This window comes from Alexandromys fortis, unplaced genomic scaffold (assembly GCF_014885135.2).
Source record: "Alexandromys fortis isolate MF-2015 unplaced genomic scaffold, M_Fortis_MF-2015_v1.1 scaffold_157, whole genome shotgun sequence".
Taxonomy (NCBI): Eukaryota; Metazoa; Chordata; class Mammalia; order Rodentia; family Cricetidae; genus Alexandromys; species Alexandromys fortis.
In genome coordinates this window covers 3,499,649-3,521,489 of record NW_026068041.1, presented here as the reverse complement: position 1 = coordinate 3,521,489, position 21,841 = coordinate 3,499,649, and the positions used below count along the sequence as shown (strand labels likewise).

At 43.6% G+C, this 21,841-nt stretch overlaps 1 protein-coding gene across 2 annotated transcripts in view; it reads right to left on the bottom strand.

Moving 5' to 3' along the window:
- Positions 1-15,812: 15,812 nt before the first annotated feature.
- The window catches only part of LOC126515718 (5-methylcytosine rRNA methyltransferase NSUN4), a 14,281-nt gene continuing 8,252 nt past the window's right edge, over positions 15,813-21,841 (bottom strand). The window contains exons 2-4 of one of the 2 annotated variants that reach the window (XM_050165571.1): positions 20,011-20,097; positions 18,176-18,300; positions 15,813-16,628 (exon numbers count right to left, since the gene is read on the bottom strand). In XM_050165571.1, the coding sequence (XP_050021528.1) occupies positions 16,352-16,628; positions 18,176-18,300; positions 20,011-20,097 (489 nt within the window). In that variant the 3' untranslated portion in view covers positions 15,813-16,351. The remainder of the gene's footprint in view (positions 16,629-18,175; positions 18,301-20,010; positions 20,098-21,841) is intronic. The other variant, XM_050165572.1, reaches the window with a different exon arrangement.

The window sequence follows — 21,841 nt, the reverse complement described above, 5'->3', positions numbered from 1 at the left end:
ATTAGAAAAATAGAGACCCACAGAGAGGGATTTTCTGGTCTGAGAGGCTCAAGCTCAGGAACCAGACTGCCTGGATTCAACCCCTAATTCTACTGCTTATCATGACTCAAATCACATGAACCTCCTCTGCCTCTATTTCCTTAACCTTGAAATGGGGATTAGTACGGACTCACAGTTTTATAGATATTAAACAAGTTAGTTCAAGGAAGGAGATTGCAACAGTATTTTACCAGTGGTAGGGTCTGATAAATGCTATCTCTTTCCTCTCAGCAGGCTTGTGATGCAATCCGAGCATTTGGGAGAAGGCAGTGTGGAGGAGGATTGCTCCATGTAAGCTGGAGCATGAAGCCTAGAATGGAAGAGCAGATTCATGTGAAGCTCACTGGGGAGAGGGTTCCAGGGTTCTACCGTGTTATCAGGCAGGTAGCTGCGAGGTGGGAACCAGAACGGCAGGTCCCTGTACTCCCTTCCTTCACACAACTCTGTGGTTCCTGTTGGCTTCTCGGAACAGGTTCAGAGTCCTTCCCTAATTAGCTGGTGACCTTGAGTCCAGCGGAGCCGAGTGAGCAAGAGACTGTGAGGAGCTAAGTAATAGCCTTCAACTGAGGAGACAGGTAATAGTTTCCTAAACTCCCTTGGAGGTAGGGAGAGGCACCTCTGCCAGGTGACAGGAGAGTCCCCAAAAGGAGGTCAGCGGTGTATTTCCCAGAGGGTTTTGAAATCTTTGTTCTGGGAGTTGGGAGAGCTCTTAACTGCTCTTGTCTCCTTCATTTCTGTGAGCCTTTCCAGGGACTGCACAGAGGGAAAACACAAAGAGGGAGGGAGAAACAGCAGGTCTTGCTGCAAGGAAGAGCTGTGAGTTTGTTGATTGTGTGTGTGTGTAAAGAAAGAAAATTAAATCATTCCCCTCTTTTCTTTTTCCCTTCCAAACTCTCCTATTTAACCCCCTTGTTCTCTTTCAACCCCATGGCCTTTTTCCCCTCTGATTGTTACATACATATATGTGTGTGTGTGTGTGTGTGTGTGTGTGTGTATATACATATATATCCCTAAATACATAAATACAACTTGCTCCATCTACCTAACATTATGCTTTATGCATGTATGCTTTATGTATGTTTTCAGGGCTAATCATTTGATGTGCTCACCTCTGGAGAAGACTACTTCTCCTATTGCCAAAGTCCTTAGTTGCCTATAGTCCTTTATCTAGAGTTGAGACAATCTCCTTAGCATGTCTACTGAGTCATCTTCGTGGCTGTGGTTTTAATGTGTGCTATTTCAAAAGTGGTATTCTGAAACCTAATTAACAAGATATTAGAAGTTGGGCCTTTTCAGGGAAGTGCTAGGTCATGAGGACTCTGTCTTCATGCATATTTATATTTTAAAAGATGTCTTGATGTTTTTTTATTTATCTGTGTCTGTGTGAGTAACTGTCATGTGTGTGTGGGTACCAGTAGGGGCCAAAAGTGGTCGCAAGATCCTTTGGAGCTGGAATTCCAGAAGGTTGTGAGCCACAAGGTATGGGTGGGTACTGGCAACCAAACTCTTAACTGCTGAGCCATCTGTCCAGCCCCATCTATACTGATAACCTTATAAAAGAAACGCCAGGATAAAAAAAAAAAAAGGAGCTAATAAACAAAGAGGTGCAAGGGCTGTGGTGTAACTCTAGCAGAGGACCTACCTGGCACACATAGGAAAGAAAGCTGCCATCTTTGCCCATACACTCTTCTTCCAAGAGAGAACAGCATCTGCCTCCTCCACCATTTAAGGAGGCAGCAACAAATTGCTGCCTACAGAGCAAAGCAAATCCCTCCTGAAGGCCAAATCCAAGGCCTTTCCCGCATTCCAGACTTCCCACATTCCAAAACTGTAAGAATATGCAACTTCTTCTTTGTAACCGACCCAGCCTTAGGCATTTTGTTAGGGTAGCACAAACACTAATACTGGAACTTCCAGCCCTGCCTGTAAAGTGGGGCACACGCAGAACCAGTGTCCTGTGGGTTCCTTACAATTCACAAGACACTGCTGGGTCTTTAAACACCGGTGTCTGGGCCTCCTACCACCCTTCTGAGTTTGGAGTTTGACTTGTGAGCTATAGCGACTGTGACAATGACCCCAATAAAGCTGGGGGTGGTGGCTGTGATCCCGGCACCTGGAAGGTGGAGGCAAGAGGCCCAGGAGTGCCAACATCATCCTCAACTACACAGTGATGGCCTAGTTATACCTGCTCAGGCTCTTACACAGACAAACCAGCCAAACAGAACCACAGACACACGGGTGAGTCTTACCAAGCCCAAATGAATTAGCTAATCCACAGACGCAGATAATAAAACTGTTTGTTGCAAAACACTAGCTTACGTGGACATAGCGATCCCCACCTGTACTCTCTCAATGATGCTCACCAGGCTGAGAGTAGAGGACCACAAGTTCAAGAACAGCTGGGGCTACATAGGAAGCTCAAGGCCAGGCTGAGCTACACGATGAGGAAGGAGAAGGGAGGGTGGGGAGGCAGACTACTAAACCCCACTGCTCAGTTGAGTAATTGAGAAGGGTAGATAACTAGGGATTTAAAACTTCTGCATGAGAAGGCCCAACTGTGAACCAAACCTGCTTCTTCAAAACTCCGTCCTCCTGTCTCTGTGTCTGCAACAGACACAGACAAGACTTCACAACTGTTACTGAAAGTTTCTAGCCGTAAGTGTGGGAAGCTAGTGGCCACACCTAAACTACGTTTTCCTCACCCTGTATTTATGCCGTGCTAACCGTAACCCTAATCCTAACCCAGCCACCTTTGCACATACAGCAAACAGCTTTGGTGTTTACTATTGTTTTAAGAAGGAGTCTCACTCTGAACTAGAACTTGCCTCAGCCTCAGCCTCCCAAGTGGTTGAAGTATGGGCAAGTCACCATGCCCAGCTTACATAAAATGTTACAGTTGGGCATCTAACCTTGAGGCCAAGTGGTGGCCTGAGTCTTTAATCCCAGCACGCAGGAGGCAGAGTAGATTGGCTTGGTCTATACCAAGAGTTCCAGGATAGCCAGGACTATGGAGAGAGACCCTGTCTCAAACAAGCAAACAGAAGCCGGGCAGTGGTGGCGCACGCCTTCAATCCCAGCACTCGGGAGGCAGAGGCAGGTGGATCTCTGGGAGTTCTAGGCCAGCCTGGTCTACAAGAGCTAATGCCAGGACAGGCTCCAAAGCTACAGAGAAACCCTGTCTCGAAAAACTAAAAAAAAAAAAACAGAAGTTATGATTGTTCTTCCCTGTAACTGAACTGAAATTGTGAGGCCAGTCTTTTAGCCATTTGATACTTGGCTTGCTCAACTGTAAAAGCGAACGATTTTGCCATTTTAAAATTAAAGTCCTTAGAACCAACCTTACCTGGCATGTATAATTAAACAACACAAACTAGTGTGTGTGAAAATGAGCCACAGCAACAGACTCTAGAAACAGTTTGATCTTGAAGCGTCATGGTTTTCGCTGTGTTCTGGACATAGCAGTGTGTTGAGTCAGCTCGCATGCCTTCCCATCAACCAAGATGGAGTGGGAGATAGCTTGTGGGTGGCAAACCAGTTTTGAAACCCAGATATGCAAAACAGCACATGCCTTAGTTCTTGAGAAGCCCTAATGGATTACGCATTTATGTTGTATTCCATAGAACATATTCATGGTAGGTTGTATGTAAATCAATGTTATATGAAGAACTCACCTGAGGAAATATTCTTTACAGATCAAGCCTGGCATGGTGGCTTGTACTTGTAAGGCTTAGCAGTCAGCTGAAACAGAGAAGAGGGAGAGAGGGAGGCACAGAGAGAAAGAATACCCACACTTATGTGGTGGTTTGAATAAGAATGATCCCCATAGGCTCAGATATTTGAATAAGAATGGTCCCCATAGGCTCAGATATTTGAATACTTGGTCTGCAGTTGGTGGAATTGTTTAGGAAGGGTTAGGGAAGTGTGGCCTTGCTGGAGGAGTTGTGTCACTGGGGATGAGCTTTGGGTTCAAAAGACTCTTGCCATTGCCAGTTAGCTCACTCTGCCCTGTGAATCAAGACATGTACTTTCAGCTGCTTCTCTAGCTGCTCTCAGTCATTCCTTGGTTCTGTTACAATAGACTGTAACTTCGTAAGCCAAATGAAAGTCTAAATACCTTGGTCACGGTATTTTATCACAGCAATCAAAAAGGGACAACATACCAGTAAGAAAATTTTTTTTAAAGATTTATTTTTTTATATTTATTTATTTATTTATTTATTTATTTATTTATTTATTTATTTATTATAGTGTGTTCTGCCTGCATGTATGCCTGCAGGCCAGTAGAGGGCACCAGATCTTGTTACAGATGGTTGTGAGCCACCATGTGGTTGCTGGGAATTGAACTCAGGTCCTCTGGAAGAGCAGCCAGTGCTCTTAACTGCTGGGCTATCTCTCCAGCCCCCAGTAAGAGAAATTTAAAAAATAAATTCTTTTGTTAAAACCATAAAAACTCAGCCAGGCAGTGGTGGTGCACACCTTTAATCCCAGCATTCATGAGGCAGAGGCAGGGCAGATTTCTGTGAGTTTGAGGCCAGCCTGGTCTACAAGAGCTAGTTCTAGGACAATGTTGTAATAGGAGCGGCGGGCTACGTTCCCTGGCACCTGGCTGCCTGCACGGCTAGCTTCTTTTAAACACTGCTTGGCCCATTAGTTTTAACCTCTTATTGGCTAGCTCTTACATATCAATCTAACCCATTTCTAATAATCTGTGTAGCCCACGAGGTGGCTTACCAGGGAAGATCTTAACCTGCGTCTGTCTGGAGTGGGAGAATCATGACAACCGACTGACTCAGCTTCTTTCTCCCAGCATTCTGTTCTGTCTACTCCGCCTACCTAATTTTCTTTTCTATTAGAGGCCAAGCAATTTCTTTATTACTTAACCAATGAAACAACAGATAGAAAGATGACCCTCCTCCATCAGGACACGCTCCAAAGCTACACCAAGAAACCCTGTCCCGAAAAACCAAAACAACAACAACAAACAAGCAAACAAACAAAAGCCTCAAATGCTTAGATGTTTGGGGGTTGTTTGTTTTTAACTTATATTTGCTTACTTTGTGTGTTTCAGGGGTGCCCATATTTGCATGGGGAGTTTAGAGGACAACTTGGTGGAGTCAGTTCTCTCCTCCCCAGGGACGAAACTCCTATCAACAGGCTTGGCAGCAAACCCCATTACCTAGCAATTTGTATCATCGGGCCTCTTTGATAAATTTTTAAGAAAAACAGACAATGGGGAAGATGAACTTCAGTAAAACCTTTTTTTTTTTTTTTTTTTTGAAATTGGTGAATGGGATTTCAAAGGCAATCTTGGTTCCTAAGTATGGCCCCATGCGCACATCTACTACTTGGATTCTCATATCTTTGTTAGCTTTCTCAAGCAGCTAAAACCATCACATGTTCCAAATATTGGGAAAAGAAAACTCCTTCAATTTAAGGTTTGACCTCAGATGTATAAAGGTATAAATGGAGTTTAAATTTAAAGAAGCATGTTCTTTCATTTTATTTTCAAGGTAAAGTTTTTAAAAGGGAGAATGGGGGGGGGGGGACTGGAAAGATGGCTCAGTGGTTAAGGCTGCTCTTCCAGAGGTCCTGAGTTAAAGTCCCAGCACTCACAAGGTGGTTGACAACCATCTATAATGCGATCCAATGCCCTCTTCTGTCATGCAGGCCATACATGCAAGTAGAGCATTCATATACATAAATAAATCGGGGGGCTGGAGAGATGGCTCAGAGGTTAAGAGCATTGCCTGCTCTTCCAAAGGTCCTGAGTTCAATTCCCAGCAACCACATGGTGGCTCACAACCATCTCTAATGAGGTCTGGTGCCCTCTTCTGGCCTGCAGACATACAGACAGAATACTGTATACATAATAAATAAAATATTTTTAAAAAATAAATCTTTTTATTTTTTGTTTGTTTTTTAAATTAATTTATTTATTTATTGAAAAAATAAATCTTTTTAAAAAGAGGGAGAATGGAAGGGAGGGAGGAAGGAAGGGAGGGAGGGAAAGGGAAAGGAGAGAGGGAAGGGAGTTGGTGGTCCTTAGACATTCAAAATGCTGTCTGGAGATGCACTATTTGTCCGATTACTGTAAATCTCTCCTACCCAAGCCTCTCAGGGAACCCTGGCTTGCTTTCCCACAGGTTCCAGGACCGGCTGCCACCAAACCTCAGTGTGATTCAGTGTCCCAGGAGCTTCTTCCCACTCTCACGAGGCTCCTCGCTTTGGTTTCGTCAGCGTGGGACCTGACCTCTCCTTTAGAACCAGGGTTCGGAGGGGCTTCTCCAGTGACTGTGCTGCTATTACACCATTGGCTGGATCTGTGCTGCTGGGCCTTCAGGACACTTACTGTCTCCATCAAAACATCAAAAGCAAAAGCTGTGGAATGTTCCTTTACACTGTGTGAATATATGTCACTATGATTGGTTTAACAAAGAGGCGGACTGGCCAGTAGCTGGTCAGGAAGATATTGGGCACAAGAGTCAGACTAGGAGGACATTTGGAAAAAGAAGGGTGGGGTCTGAGGAGTTGAGAGCAGATGCAGAGAGAAGCAAGGTGGGCACGCCACACTGAGAAAAGACACCAAGCCTCATGGCAAAGCATAGATAAGAAATATGGTTAATATAATTGTTAGAGTTAGCTAGTAGCAATCCTGACCTATTGACAGAGCATTTGTAATTAATATTAAGTCTCTGTGTCAGTTATTTGGAAACTGGATGAGACAGAAGGGGGGGCAGGGCAGAGGTTGCTGGGACAGTGACCGTGTGAAGGCTGTGGGAGTCCCTGCCTACCAGTTTTCTTCTAGGTTCCCTTTCTTCACCGGAATAGCCAGGCTATGTAGAAGAAAGGTCTCCTGGAGGCCGCTCAGCCCAGGAGGGAATGCACAGCTCCTTGCACATTGCTAGCCGTGGTTTATCCTTTCAAGCTATACTGGCCCTCTCAGGTGCACAACTGGGTGCATAACACGCCTCAGTTCCCAGGACACCAGTGACGGAACCGTCCAAGCCTTTCCTTGTTTCGTCTCTTCCCCTCTTCACACATAAGCAACTCTTATTTGTTTAATAACTGTCTATTTTTTTTTAATTTTCTTTTTAACCTCACCAAATAACCCTGGCTGTCCCAGAACTCGCTATGTAAAGCAGGCTGGCTTCAATTCTTAGAGATCCACTTGCCTCTACCTCCCAAGTGCTGGAATTAAAGGTCAGAGGGTGACTGGGAGTCGGTTCCCTCCTTCCACCATGTGGGTTTCAGAATTGAACTCACATCATCTGGCTTAGCAACAAACATCTTTATCTGCCAAATGTGTGTGGGTTTTTTTGTTTTGTTTTTTGGGTTTTTGTTTTATTCTTTGGTTTCTCGAGACAGAGTTTTTCTGTAGCTTTGGTTCCCGTCCTGGAACTAGCTTTTGTAGACCAGGCTGGCCTCGAAATCACAGAGACTCACCTGCCTCTGCCTCCTGAGTGCTGGGATTAAAGGCGTGTGCCAACAATTGCCCGACAAACCAAATGTGTGTTCTTATAAAATATATGTTGTTATAATGCAAATCAATGAACATAACTCAAAGCTGAATATGGCTCGCCTTGTTTGTTCTTCAAAGCACCTGGGAGACTGAGGCAGGAGATCAGAAATGCAAGATCCTCCTTAGCTAAATCATGAGTTCAAAGCTAACAGGGGCTGAAGAGATGGCTCAGCGGTTAAGAGCACTAACTGCTCTTCCAGAGGTCCTGAGTTCAATTCCCAGCAACCATGTTCATAACCAGCTCATAACCACCTATAATGAGATCTGGTGCCCTCTTCTGGCCTACAGGCAGGATACTGCATAAATAAATAAATAAATAAATAAATAAATAAATAGGAAAAAAAGCTAACATGGGCTACATAAGACCCTGTTTCATAAATAAGTCAATAAATAATAAAAATTAAAAATAGGCATGGTGGCACACACCTTTATTCTCAGCACTCAGGAGGCAGAGGCAAGGGGACCTCTGTGAGTCTGAAGCCTGCCTGGTCTACATAGTAAGTTCTAGAACAGACAAGGATACATAGAAGAGACAACTCTCTCTCAAAAAAAAAAAAAAAAAAAAAAAAAAGCTGGTGGTGGCACACGCCTTTAATCCCAGCACTAGTGAAGCAAGGCCAGCCTGGTCCACAGAGCAAGTTCCAGGACTGGCTCTACATATAGCTACTGAGAAATCCTATCTTGAAAAACAAACAAACAAACAAAAAGTAACAAAACAGATAAAAATATTTAAATAGGTTATTTGAAGTTATAACAATAACCATCAACAGCAGTTAAAACAGAAATCCAGATGAAATGAGAACTATAAATGCAGTTGGGACCCATAGTGTTCGAATGATTTGCAGATGGTGTGGACATGTGCATGTGCATGTGCATGGCTTCCCTTAGAATGTTCTAGGTTTACTTCCAGTCTTGGCTTCATAATTTTCTGGTCTGCCTTGGAGCCACTTCTTTCTCTTCCCAAAGCTCCCAGTGCCTACCTGCTGGGATGCAACTATTTACTGTCTGGACTCTTCAGGATCTATGCCTTATGTCACCATATTATCCTTAGTACCATGTACACAGCTGGGCATTGTTCGATGGATTGTGTGCAATTATATTATAGACTGTACTGTATCAATGACGCCTCGGTTCATAGCACAATGGCTTCTTAAGGAAGGATTTATTTTGGCTTTCAGTTCTGAACATTTTAGTCTAGGGGTGCCTGGTTCCCTCCAACTAGGCCCATATTTAGCTATGTACTCATCAATAGAATAGTATATTGATAAAACTGAAAAAAAAATATTTTTTTTCACATCTGTAGTACAGTGGAGATCACAGGACAATCCAGGCAGTTCTCTCCTTCAATCACATGGGTCCTGTGGGTTGAACTCATGTTGTTGGACCTCACAGTGCCATCTTGCTAGCTCCAAAACAACAACAAAAAAAGCAAACATATATTTAAAAAAAAAAACTATATCAATTAAAGTGGGACCGAGGTAGTCATTTCTTTTGTTGTTGTTGTTGTTGTTGTTTTTTCCTTTTGGAGACAGGGTTTCTCTGTAGCTTTGGAGCCTGTCCTGGAACTCACTCTGTAGATCAGACTGGCCTCGAACTCACAGAGATCCACCTACCTCTACCTGCTGCGTGCTGGGATTAAAGGCGTGCACCACTACCAAGGTAGTCATTTTTAAAAATTATTTGTGTGTATGGGTGTTTTGCCTGCATGCCTGTGTACGTGTGTGCCTGGTACCTGAGAAGAGCAGAGGGTACCAGATTCCCTGGAACTGGAGTTACTCAGTTGGAACCATCATCTGGGTGCTGGGAATGGAATCTTGGTTCTCTGGAAGAACAGCCAGTGTTCTTAGCAACTGAGCCATCTCCCCAGCCCCAGCCCCAGCAGTAATATTTTAAACAGTCACTCGTGGTGATTCTGTTCTCTACACTTTGAAGAACACTGAGTTTTGGGTCTTCAGTTAATACTTCTGTTAATCAGTTTACTTTCAGTTGGGAAAAAAAAGGCATCTTAAATTAGCTGAAGAGAAAAGGACCAGCATCAGGGTGAGCTACAGCACTCATTAGGGTACTGGCCAATTCTCAGCCATCTGCGATTTTGCCTGTCTCCGGATGTCAGCTTCACCATCAGACATCTCAAGACAGCTACCAATGGTGTTTACTGATTTCTCATCCTAGCCAGGTAGAAACTGCTTCCATAGAATTGAGGACCCAGAAATAAAAACAGACAGCCAAAGCCACTGATTATCTACTTATGTTGATTTTGAAACAGGATCTCACTAGGTAATCCTGGCTGTCCTGAAACTTGCTGTAATGGATTATTAAAAATTCTGCAGGTCCCCAGGTGGTGGCAGGCAGTGGGCCATGTGGTGGCAGGCAGTGGGCCATGTGGTGGCAGGCAGGGGGCAGCTTGTCCCGAGAGCAGTCAGTCCCAGGCAGGGTGGCGCACGAGACCACACACAAGTCTCTGAAGGTGGCTGGTCCCCGGTGACAAGCCATGTGGTGGCAGTGGGGCAAGAGACAGATGAATAGGCAAACCATGCAGACTGAGGCTGGATATTTATTAAGTGGGTTATAGAAGTATGGAAGGGAAGGCAAAGAAGAGAGAAGAACAGAGAGAGAGAGAGAGAGAGAGAGAGAGAGAGAGAGAGAGAGAGAGAGAGAGAGAGAGAGAGAGAAGGAGGGAGAGGAGAGAGAGAAGGGAGAGACTGAAGCTGCCTATCCAAGCTGGAGACGGAAAAGAGAGAGAACTCAGGCTGGAAAAGAGAGAGAACACAGGCTGGAAACTGAAGATCAGCCTGTCTCAGCAGATGGGGAGGGAGTGGGCGTGGGTTGTCTCTTAAAGAGACAGAACAGTCATTACACTTGATATGTAGAATAGGCTGCATTCAAACTCACAAAGATCTACCTGTCTCTGCCTGATGAATGCTGGAATTAAGGGCATGAGCCACTATGCCTGTCTGACACAGCTTCCTAATTTTTGATAAAGACTATGAAAAATATTTTTGGAGTTTTTTTGTATACTGTGTAAAGATGTGTCTCTGTTTAACCTCGCCTGCCTAAAGCATCTTCTGGTTGGTTTAATAAAGAAATGAATGGCCAATAGCTAGGCAGAAGAAGATGGGAAGGACTGTCCAGGAGATAGGAACTCTGGGAAAGAATCAGATACGATGGAAGTTGGGAGGAAGTTGGATTTTGGTACTGAGGAAAGGTGATGATTAATATAAACGTGTTACAAGGAGCGGGGGCCCCTTGTTTATCCCTGCTGCCCGGCTAGTTTAGCCCCTGAAATAACCACACAGAAACTGTATTAATTAAATCACTGCCTGGCCCATTATCTCTAGCCTCTTATTGGCTAACTCTTACATATCAGTTTAACTCATCTTCATTAATCTGTGTATTAATGAAGTAATACATGACAGTGGCTTCCTGGCATAGATTCAGCATGTCTGATTCTGGTGGTTCCATGGCGGTTCTCTGACTCTGCTTTCTTCCTCCCAGAATTCAGTTCTGTCTTCTCTGCCTACCTAAGTTCTGCCCTATCAGGCCAAGCAGTTTCTTTATTGATTAACCAATGAAAGCAACACATAAACAGAAGGACCTTCTACACCATAATTTAATTTAAATTTGAAGAGCCACGTGGGAATAAGCCTAAGCTAAGACCAAGCTTTCATACTTGACAAGAATTCTCCGTGTCATTATTTAGGAGCCCTGCTACAAAAACACACATTACATAAAAGAAGGCATACTGAAAAAATGGTGCTGGGAAAATAAATATCCATAATATAGGAGAATGAAACCAGATCCCTCTCTCATTCTGGTTTTCTTTTGGCTTGTTTTATTGTTTTGTTTTTGTTGTTGTTTTTGTTTTGAGACAGGGTTTCTCTGTGTAGCTTTGGAGCCTGTCCTGAAACTCGCTTTGTAGACCAGCCTGGCCTCAAACTCACAGAGATCCTCTTGCCTCTGCCTCCCAAGTGCTGGGATTAAAGGCGTGTGCCGCCACCACCACCTGGCTCTCTCTTTCATTCTGTACACAAATTAACTCAGAAAGGATCAAATATCTTGATGTAGGAGGTGAAACTGAAAGTGTGAGGGGAAACGTGAAAATCCAGACTCAGAGTCAGGCATGGCACGTACACCTATAACCTCAGCATCAGAGGGTCAAAGGCTCAAGGGCATCCTCAGCTATGTAGCTAGTCCCAAAGCAGCCTCAGCTGGAACAACAGTTCAGTGGTTAATAATACTGACTGCTTTTCCAGAGGACCTGGGTTCTATTCTCAGCAGTTATGAGTGGAAGCTCACAACGGTCTGTAACTCCAGTTCCAGGGGATCTGATGGTGTTTTTTGTTTTTTTTTTTTTTTGGTGGTGGTGGTGGTTGTAGTGGTAAAATAGGGTCTCACTATGTAAACCAGGCTGGCCTTGAACTTCTGCCTGCCTCTGCCTATTGAGTGGTGGCATTAAAGGCATGTACCACCATGAACTGCTTAATGCAGTTTTTCCTTTATTTTTAAAATTATATATATATATATATCACTTAATGTGGTTTTAATTAGCATTTCTCTATGGCTAGTGATACTGAACATTTAAAAATATTGTTAATCATTTATATTGCTTATTTTGGTTTGCCCATTTATTGACTGGAAGATTTGTTTTGTTTTGATTTTTTTGAGACAAGGTTTCTCAGTGTAGCCCTGGCTGTCCCAGAACTAGCTCTGCAGACCAGGCTAGCTTAAAATTCACAAAGATCCACCTGTCTCTGCCTCCTAAGTACTGGGATAGAGGCATGAGCCACCACTGTTGGGTTCCAGCCCTGTTATTTTAGTTTGGTTTTGGGTTCTCTGAGACAGGGTCTCATGCAGTCCAGACAGGACTGGAGTTTACTAAGTTATGGATAACCTTGAATTCTTGACATTCCTGCCTCTACCTACCAAGTGCTAGGATTACAGGTATGCACCACACTTTGTCAAGAATTTTTTTCATATTAAGATTTTTTGTTTGTTTTTGTTTTTTTTGAGACAGGCTTTCTTTGTAGCTTTGGAGCCTGTCATGGAACTAGCTCTTGTCCAGGCTGGCCTCGAACTCACAGAGATCCTTCTGCCTCTGCCTGCCTCCCAAGTGCTGGGATTGTGCACCACCACTATTGGGCTTTTTTTTTTTTTTTTTTTTTTTTTTTTTTTTTTTTTTTTTTTTTTTTTTTTTTTTTTTTTTTTTTTTTTTTTTTTTTTTTGAGCTCTACATTTTTCTCTGCTCCCCTCCCTGCCTGTCAAGAACTTTTGATGTAGTACAATCCTGGCTTTGGGAAAGTTCAAATCACAAGTTCCCAGGAGGGTTTTAAAATAGCCTGACCTTGTAATTAAACCAAAGGCACCTAACCAGTTAGACCAGTTGCAAACCCTTAGTAAAGATCCTGGGGGTCACTAGGGGATCTTTAGACTTTTAAATAGTCCTAATGCCTTTGTTCAAAAGTAGCTTGATAGAAGGCAGATTAGGTGGTTTCTGAGACTAGAAACAAAAGAAGTGATCAACAGCCAAGACCAGAAGGTAACTTTTCTTTCTTTTCCTTTTTTAATTTATTTTATTTATTTGTTTATTATATTTTGTTTTTGTTTTTCCAAACAGGGTTTCTTTGTGTAGCCCTGACTGTCCTGGAACTCCCTTTGTAGACCAGGCTGGCCTAGAATGCAGAGATCCACCTGCCTCTGCCTCCCAAGTGCTGGGACTAACAGCGTGCACCATCACCGCCCAGACATAAGGGTAAATTTTAATGATAAGAATTATTTTCAGCCAGGCAGTGGTGGTGCACGCTTTTAATCCCAGCACTCCGGAGGCAGAGGCAGGTGGATCTCTGTGAGTTCAAGACCAGCCTGGACTACAAGAGCTAGTTCCAGGATATGCTCCAAAGCTACAGAGAAACCCTGTCTCAAAAAAAAAAAAAAAAATTATTATTTTCAACATCACTTGGGATTGTGGCTATATTATTAATACTCATTAAATTAAATAGCACACTGGCGGATTTGCAAGGTGATATAAATAAGATCATACATTGTGTGTTCCATTGTGTGAATATCCAGTTTATTCACCCTCTTCTTGCTCAGAGACACGTGGACTATGTCAAGGCTCTTGCTTGTAAGCCGGACTGCTATGAACATCCTTCGCAGGGGCACGGGAATAAGAGTTTCTCTTGAACTGATTCTGAGCACCGTAGTAACTTGAATTAGAGGGCGGTATATATTCGATTACAGGAGACAAACTGTTTTCCAAAGTAATTGTGATCGTGGGTCTGAGGTTTCAACATGACCGGGTTAGAGATGCCTTGGACTGGGGAAATAAAGCTGTATGTCTACAGGAATGTTTCCAGAGAGGACTGGCCCATGAACAGTGACGAATATAGGTGGGACCCTCGAAAGAGCAAACCGCCCAGATGATGAAGGTAAATAGGGAGAAGGCAACCCTCCAGCCAGCAAGTCTCTCTGCTCCAGTGATACCACCTACTGCTACTGCTGCCCACTGACATCAGACTGATTCTTTAGTTCTTCAACACTGACTCAACAGCAGCAACTTTCCAGGAAGCTTCCAAACTGCAGTGTTGGAATGAGACTGCTCAGACATCCTTGGGAACCTAGTTCTCTGCCTCTTCAGTGTGCACATGGCTATTGGTAGACTACCCAGCCTCTATCCAATCCAACAAATCCCCTTTATAACATATGCACATGCATGCATATAAATGTACGTCTACATACACATGCGCACATATATGCATATATATGTATGTCTACATATACATGCTATTGGTTCTGTTCCTTTAGGAAATCCTAATACAGCAGTTTTTCTTACCTAGTCTGTCTGTCCTCAATTAGACTGTGATCCAAGGGCCAGCAGACCCTTTTCTCCTCAATGTTTACTGCTTAGCCTTCAATTAGCAGCAGATAGACATCCAAGAGCCAATAGGCAGAAACCCAGGCACAAAGTCTCTCAGCTTCAGCAATGTAAGTTGAGAGTAAACAGCAGGCAGAGAGTCTATGTCATGAGCAGAGGCTGGTAAGGGTCCCTCCCACTCAGAGTACGAACCAAGTTCTTTGGATTTCCATCTTACTAGCTTTACTTGGTTTAAAGTCTGGAAGGTCTTCCCTCAGTTATAATACAAATCTCAAGAAGGAAGATGGCTTAACCTTTGCTAATGTCCTTCTCAATGGCTACTTCTAATACCAGGTAAGGATTAGCAGGGAAAGCATGAAAGAAAAAGAATGGCAACAAAGGAGGGATAAAGAAAGTGGGAAGACAGCTAGTAAATAAATTGGAAAGATAGGTAATAAATCTAAAAGAATTTTTTAAAGCATTTTAGTTTTTTCTTAAATATTTATTTATTTATTATGTATACAATATTCTGTGTGTATGCCTGCTGGCCAGAAGAGGGCACCAGACCCCATTACAGATGGTTGTGAGCCACCATGTGGTTGCTGGGAATTGAACTCAGGACCTTTGGAAGAGCAGGCAATGCTCTTAACCTCTGAGCCATCTCTCCAGCCCTAAAAGAATTTTTTTAAAAAGGAAATAGCTTTAAAATATTAAGAGTTTCAAAGCTGGGTGGTAGTAGCACAAGCCTTTAGTTCCAGCACTTGGAAGGCAGAGGCAGGTAGATCTCTGAGTTTGAGGCTAGCCTGGTCTACAAAGAGTAAATTCCAGGGCAGCCAAGGCTACAGAGTGAAACCATGTCACACACACACACACACACACACACACACACAAAAGAAAAGAAAAAAGAAAAGAAAGAAAGAAAAAAACTGAAAAAAAAAAAGTAGGAAGAGCCAAGCAATATTCAGACATACATACCTGTGTGCATGGGTGACCATAAGCAATGTTTACTATTCCCTGGCACTAAAGGGTGCCTTCTTTTAATAAATGTTACAAAATACCTAGCATGCTAGTATGCAAGTCGGTGTGTTATGTAATGTCACTCCAAAACACTGTCTGTGATCCAAAACCCTGCTATACTGGAAGAAGGATTTGGAGATGGGCCAAAGATTAGACACTGGAGCAGGCAAAAGATCAGAAATAAAATATGATATCTGAAATAAAATATCAGGAGATTCCTAGGTACTTGAAAAGTAAAAGGAAGTAGGTGGCCACTGTAAAATGAGGAAACTCAGTCATTCCCATAGTCCCTACCACACCCCTACCAGTGCCATAGCTGTCCTACAAGAACTCAGAGAACACTTGTCAAGTGAAGACGTAAAAGAAGAAACATACAAAAACACAGTATGAACCAGAAGCAGCTTTTGCAGTGATCTGAAGGAAAGGCCAGAAGCACTCAGCTTAGGTAACCTTTCTTATCTGAAGGGGATTACCAGCCACACTCAACAGTTTTAGTTACTTATTCCTTAAATTAGAGCATGTGCCATATGGAGACACTGGGGCGGCTGGTGGGCCTGTGGGCTGACTAAATGGAACTCACCAATGGGAGAGGGCTGTATGCAGGGGCTGGGCACTCTGGGGAGCGTGCTCAGCAGCTTCTGCTGACACCCAGAGAACCATGATGGAACTCTGACTGACATGAAGGCCCCAACTACAGGCCCAGCTCTCGCGTACTTCAACAACTTTATTGGCTAAATGTTTCTTCCCAAGTTGACAGCTTAAACTATGGGTTTATTCACCGATTCTTTCTAAGTCCCTAATGGAACAGGGGCCTTAGTGCAGTTTACAGGATCATCCTCAGCTGGGCCGCTGTTCTACTTCCTGCTGTCCACAGGCCTCTGCCACTCGACTGTTCCGGTGCCCCCAACAGAGTCGACAGGGCGACACTAGGGCAGCCGATGCATTTTGCAGAAGTACATAGGCCCAAAATTGGCCATGAGGTTTGGTATTACCAGCTCCCCAACCTGGCAGGATGGGAAGAAACAGAAAGTGTCCATGAAAAGCTTTCGGAAGTGAGACAGGTCTTCCACTTGAACCTGGATGCTGTACTGATTGGCCAGGAGCTCGATGGCTCCCTGCACCACATACTCATTCTGCAAGTGTGACAGTGAGCACGTGGAGTAGACAACGTGGCCTCCGGGTTTGGTGGCAAGGAGTCCAGCCCTGAAACCAAGAAAACAAAACAATAACTGGTATTCCTTCCAGAAGCGTGAGAGCAACACAGGGCTAGGAACATGGGCTGGGCAGTCTAGGGCCTGATGGAGTAGCACCACCATACCCAGCTCCAGGAAGTCTCCACAGAAGAATCCTTTGAGGGGTGGAGAGACGGCTCGGCTGTTGAGAGCACATACTGCTCTTGGGAAGGATCCGAGTTTAGTATCCAGTACCCATATCACAATTTTCTATAACTCCCAAGTCCAGGGGATCCAAGATCTTTGACCTGTATGGGCATCTATACTTATGTGCACATACCTACATGAAGACACACATGCATACACATAATTAAAAATAATAAAAAGAAACCTAAAAAAAAAAAGAAGAGGAAGAGGAGGAGGCTGAGTGGTGGTGGCGTACACCTTTAATCCCAGCACTCGGGAGACAGAGGCAGGTGAATCCCTGTGAGTTCGAAGCCAGCCTGGTCTATAAGAGCTAGTTCCAGGACAGCTAGGACTGTTACACGGGGAAACCCTATCTCAACCCCCCCCCCCAAAAAAAGTGGTGCATGCCTTTATTTTAATCCCAGCACTCAGGAGGCAAAGGCAGACAGATCTCTGTGAGTTCCAGGTCAAACAAAGCTATACAGTGAGACCTCAAAAAAAAAAAAAAAAAAAAAAAAGAAAAAGATAGGGAGAGAAAAAAGAGAAAGAGAGAGAAAAAAAAAGAGGAGAGGAAGGGGGTGGTGGGCTAGGGGCCAGGAGTCTGTGTGACTAAGGAGAGAATTCAACTGATGGCCAGCATCAGGGTTTGGTTCATAACCAGAATCAGGCTTCAAAGGATCATTTTTTTTTTTTCTGAGACAGGGTTTCTCTGTGTAGCCCTAGCTGTCCTGGAACTCGCTTTGAAGCCCAGGCTGGCCTTGAACTCACAGATATTCGCCCGCCTCTGCCTCTTGAGTGCTGGGATTAAAAGTGTGTGCCACCACCCAGCACTTCTTTTTTAAAAAATAAATAAATGTAATAGTTCTTTTCTTTAAAAAATCCTTTTTACTTATTTTATGTGTATGCATGTGCCTGAATATATGGATATGTACTACATATGTATGTGCAGGAGCCAATGAAGGTCAGAAGAGGCATGGATCCCCTGGTAGTGGAGTTACAGATGGTTGTGAGCAGCCATGTGGGTGCTGGAAGCCAAATCTGGGTCCTCTGCAAGAGCAGACAGTGCTCTTAACTCCAGTCTCTTTCTTTCTCTGAGATAGGGCTTTACTACACTGCCCAGGTTAGCACCTAGTCAAGCTATCCTTCTGCCTCAGTTTCCCCAACAGCCAGGGATACAGGTATATACCAGTATACCTGACAGAATCTGCTTTTCAAAAATGTGCAAGTCACTGGTGCCAAGGATAAAATGGTGAGGGTGTGGTTAGTATTCTAGAAAGGATAATCTCATGAAGTCTATCACCTCCAGGCAAATCTCCAGCCAAAAGATCCTTCTATGTGACGGTCTTGGCATGCTTCCAGTAAAGTCTGAGAATCTATAACTGCACCACTCACGCGAGAAGCTGCGCCTGCAGCACAGGCAGCATCTGTCGCTCCTTCTTCCTTGAGCGCTGGAAGATGTTGTTCTCCTCCTCATGAAGGGAGTGGCGGTCTGTGGTACACGGCACATCTACCAACACCTGCCAGAGTGTTAAAACAGAAAGCGGTAAAGCTCCTAGATTCTTCTAATTCAAGTCAGAGCAGCTTCGGCTGAGCCAACAAAGTTCAATGGAAATGCTAGCTCTACCCATCCCTCCACTGCAGAATACCAAACAAGGATGCCTATTTTAACCTGACAGACGACTGTGAAATAACAAGTAGGAAAACAGTATATTTAGTGATATTCATGGTTAATCAAAAAGTCAAACCAAGCCAGGCAAGATGGTACACGCCTGTAAGTCTAGCCCTTGAGAGCACTGCTACAAGTTTGAGGGTCCAGGCCAGAGTAATACCCTGTCTCAAAAAGTACAACAAAATGAAATGAAAATCTATTCTTGATAGTACAAACTTATTCCAGCACTTCAGAGGCAAAGGCAGGACAGTTAGGAGTCATAGCCAGCCTCAGCTTGCACAATGAGTCTGAGGCCAGCCTAGGCTCCATAAGACCATGTTTCAAAAACAAAAGATGCTCATAAATGTAATTGTAATTAAACAACTGATATCAACCTAGGAAAAAAACTTAGTGCTTCAAGGTTCTGTCTTTGGCTCTTTACTGAAAAAATCCAATTTATATATGATACAGTACTTAATTTAATAATATTACACAATAAAACATAATCAGAATTCAAAATTGTCTTTTAAAAAATATATATATATATTTATAATATATGTCAGTGCTCTATCTGCATGTACACCTTTATGACAGAAGAGGGCATCAGATCCCACTATAGATGGTTGTGAGCCACCATGTGGCTGCTGGGAATTGAACTCAGGACCTCTGGAAGAGCAGCCAGTGCACTTAACCTCTGAGCCATCTCTCCAGCCCCCACCCCACCCCCATTATCTTAAAACAATGTCAGATGTGGAAGTCCCTAGGCTCAATCCCCAGTACTGTTTTAAAAGGAAAAAGGGAAAGGGGGAGGAGGGGCTGAAGAGTTGGCTCAGAGTACCTGCTGCTGAGTTCACATCTTATCAGAAGGTCACAATCACTTGTAACTCCAGTTCTGAAGGGATCTGAAGCTATGGCCAATCTCTCTCTCACACACACACACACATACGCACACATACACACACAACTAATAAAATTACTGTAAAAAGGTAGATCCAATATGGACAGTAGTTTGGTTTAATATGGTTTTATTTGAAACAGGGCAAGCCTGAAACTCCCTATGTGGCAAAGGCTGGTCTTGAACTCGCAGTTCTCCTGCCTCAGCTTCCCAAAGGATTACAGTATGCACCACCACACCTGATGTCCACTATTTCCATATTTTAAAGTAATACAAAATGACTCATTAATTTACTAGCAGTCTCTTCTATACTAGGTTCTTGATTGACACAGACAAAAAATGTCTTAAATATCCATATTTGTATGTTTGAAAAGGTAAAATCACCTTTGGAAAGATTTTTTTTTGGCAAAGTAGAAATAGGAAGTAAATTTAAAACAACCCAGTTTTCAACCAGGCATTGGCGATGCATGCCTTTAATCCCAGCACTGGGAGGTAGAGGTAGGTGGATCTCTGAGTTTGAGGACAGCCTGGTTGAGTTAGTTTCAGGACAGCTAGGGCTACACAGAAAAACCAAAAACCAAACCAAACCAAAACAGAAACCCTCAGTTTTCAATACTGATATATTCTTTGGTGAACTAAGACAGTACAGAGTAAGAAAAATGAACAGGGCATGGTGGCACTCACCTGTAATTCTAGCATGAGCAGGCAGAGGCAGAAGGTCCAAAAGGTGGCTGGACTAGAGGCGAATTCGTGGATGCTGGGTCCTGAGCCCTCATCACATGAACAACAGAACTACGTGATTTCAATAAGACTAAAAAATCAGCAGCAAATATATCTTTATTCTGATACCAAACTATCCTGGATATTGCTTATCACTGTCAACTGTGAAAGCAGCTGGGACAAAGGGACAGAAGCTGCACAGGTGCACTGCTTTAGGAAACATCTGGAAAGGACAAAATAGTCAACACAGATACGGCATAGGCGTCTCCACATCAGAAAAGGTACAGTGTGTGGTTCTGAGCCATGCGCCAGGATGGTAAGTAAGCTAGCTGATCTCAGCCTCCAATGTGCTTATGATGCTCCCATGAAAAACATGGGGAAAAAAATATGTTCAAACAAGCATTGTTTTATTTGGAAAAAGCTTTCTTAGTAAGAGAAAGAGGCGGAAAGGGGGAGGGGGAACCTATGAGTGCAAGGGAAGGGTGGCTGTCCTGCTATGAACACGCAGAGTGCTGGACTCTCTTCAGCGGATGTGTGGATACAAAATGAGGAAGAATGGAGTTACCAAGAGTCTGCTGAGCCCTGAGACTCTTCTTCGAATCTAAAGTATCTAACACTTCCCTGCCACAGCAAACTGCACACTACTATTTCTTCAACAAAGAAATCAATGAAGATATCGTCAAGCACCAAAGCTGTTTCAAATGCCCCAAGCGCTGTCAAGGAAAAGGGGAGGGAATTCATTCTATCCTGCTCCACAAGGCACAGCTAGGGTCCGTGAACAATGACGAGGGTATGACAGTGATGATGATGTTAACACTGCTACAGTCGGGCCCTCAGCAAAGGCATTCTCAGCCGCCTACGGGACGGGCATTACAATAAGCCACACTGAAGAAGGTAAAGCACAAACGAAAGCTTAAATAACTCACAAGCAGCTTCTAGTGGGCAAATCATGAAGCCAGGGCTCCAATCTAAGGAGCCTGACTCCAGAATGCTAGCCCATACCTGTATGCCAAGAAAGCTACAGATTTTTGTTGTTGTTTAAGACCACTTTTGTCTCTGTAGCCCTAGCTGTCCTGGAATTCACTCTATAGACCAGGCTGGCCTCAAACTCAGAGATCTACCTGCCTCTGTCTCCTGAGTACTGGGATTAAAGGTGTGCGCCATCACTGCCTGGCTATATTCTTTGTCCATTTTCTACATGTGTACAATATATGGGGATCATAAATTACATTTTAAATAAGTGATTTTAGAGTATGCTTATTAAGAGAAAATAACTAGGAGCTCAGTAGTTAAGAGCACTTGTTGCTTTTGTAGACAATCCAGGTTCATTCCCAGCACCCATAAGGAGATTCACTACTGCCTGTAACTGCAGTTCCAGAGAATCTGACTCCCTCTTATGACCTCTGAGAGCAACACAGACACACATGTGGTGCACACATACATGAAAGCTAAACACTCATGCACATAAAAATAAATAAATCTTCAAGATTTATTTTTCGAGACAGGGTTTCTTTGTATAGTCCCAAATGTCTTGGAACTTACTCAGACCAGGCTGGCCTCAAACTCACTAAGACCCTGCCTGCCTCTGCCTCCCAAGAGCTGGGACCACCCAGCCCTAAAAGAATTTGAAAAAAAAAATAACTTTAAAATATTAAGAGTTTCAGCCAGGCGGTGGTGGCACATACCTTTAATCCCAGCACTCGGGAGGCAGCCTGATCTACAAGAGCTAGTTCCAGGATAGGCTCCAAAACTACAGAGAAACCCTCTCTTGAAAAATCAAAAAAAAAAAAAAAAA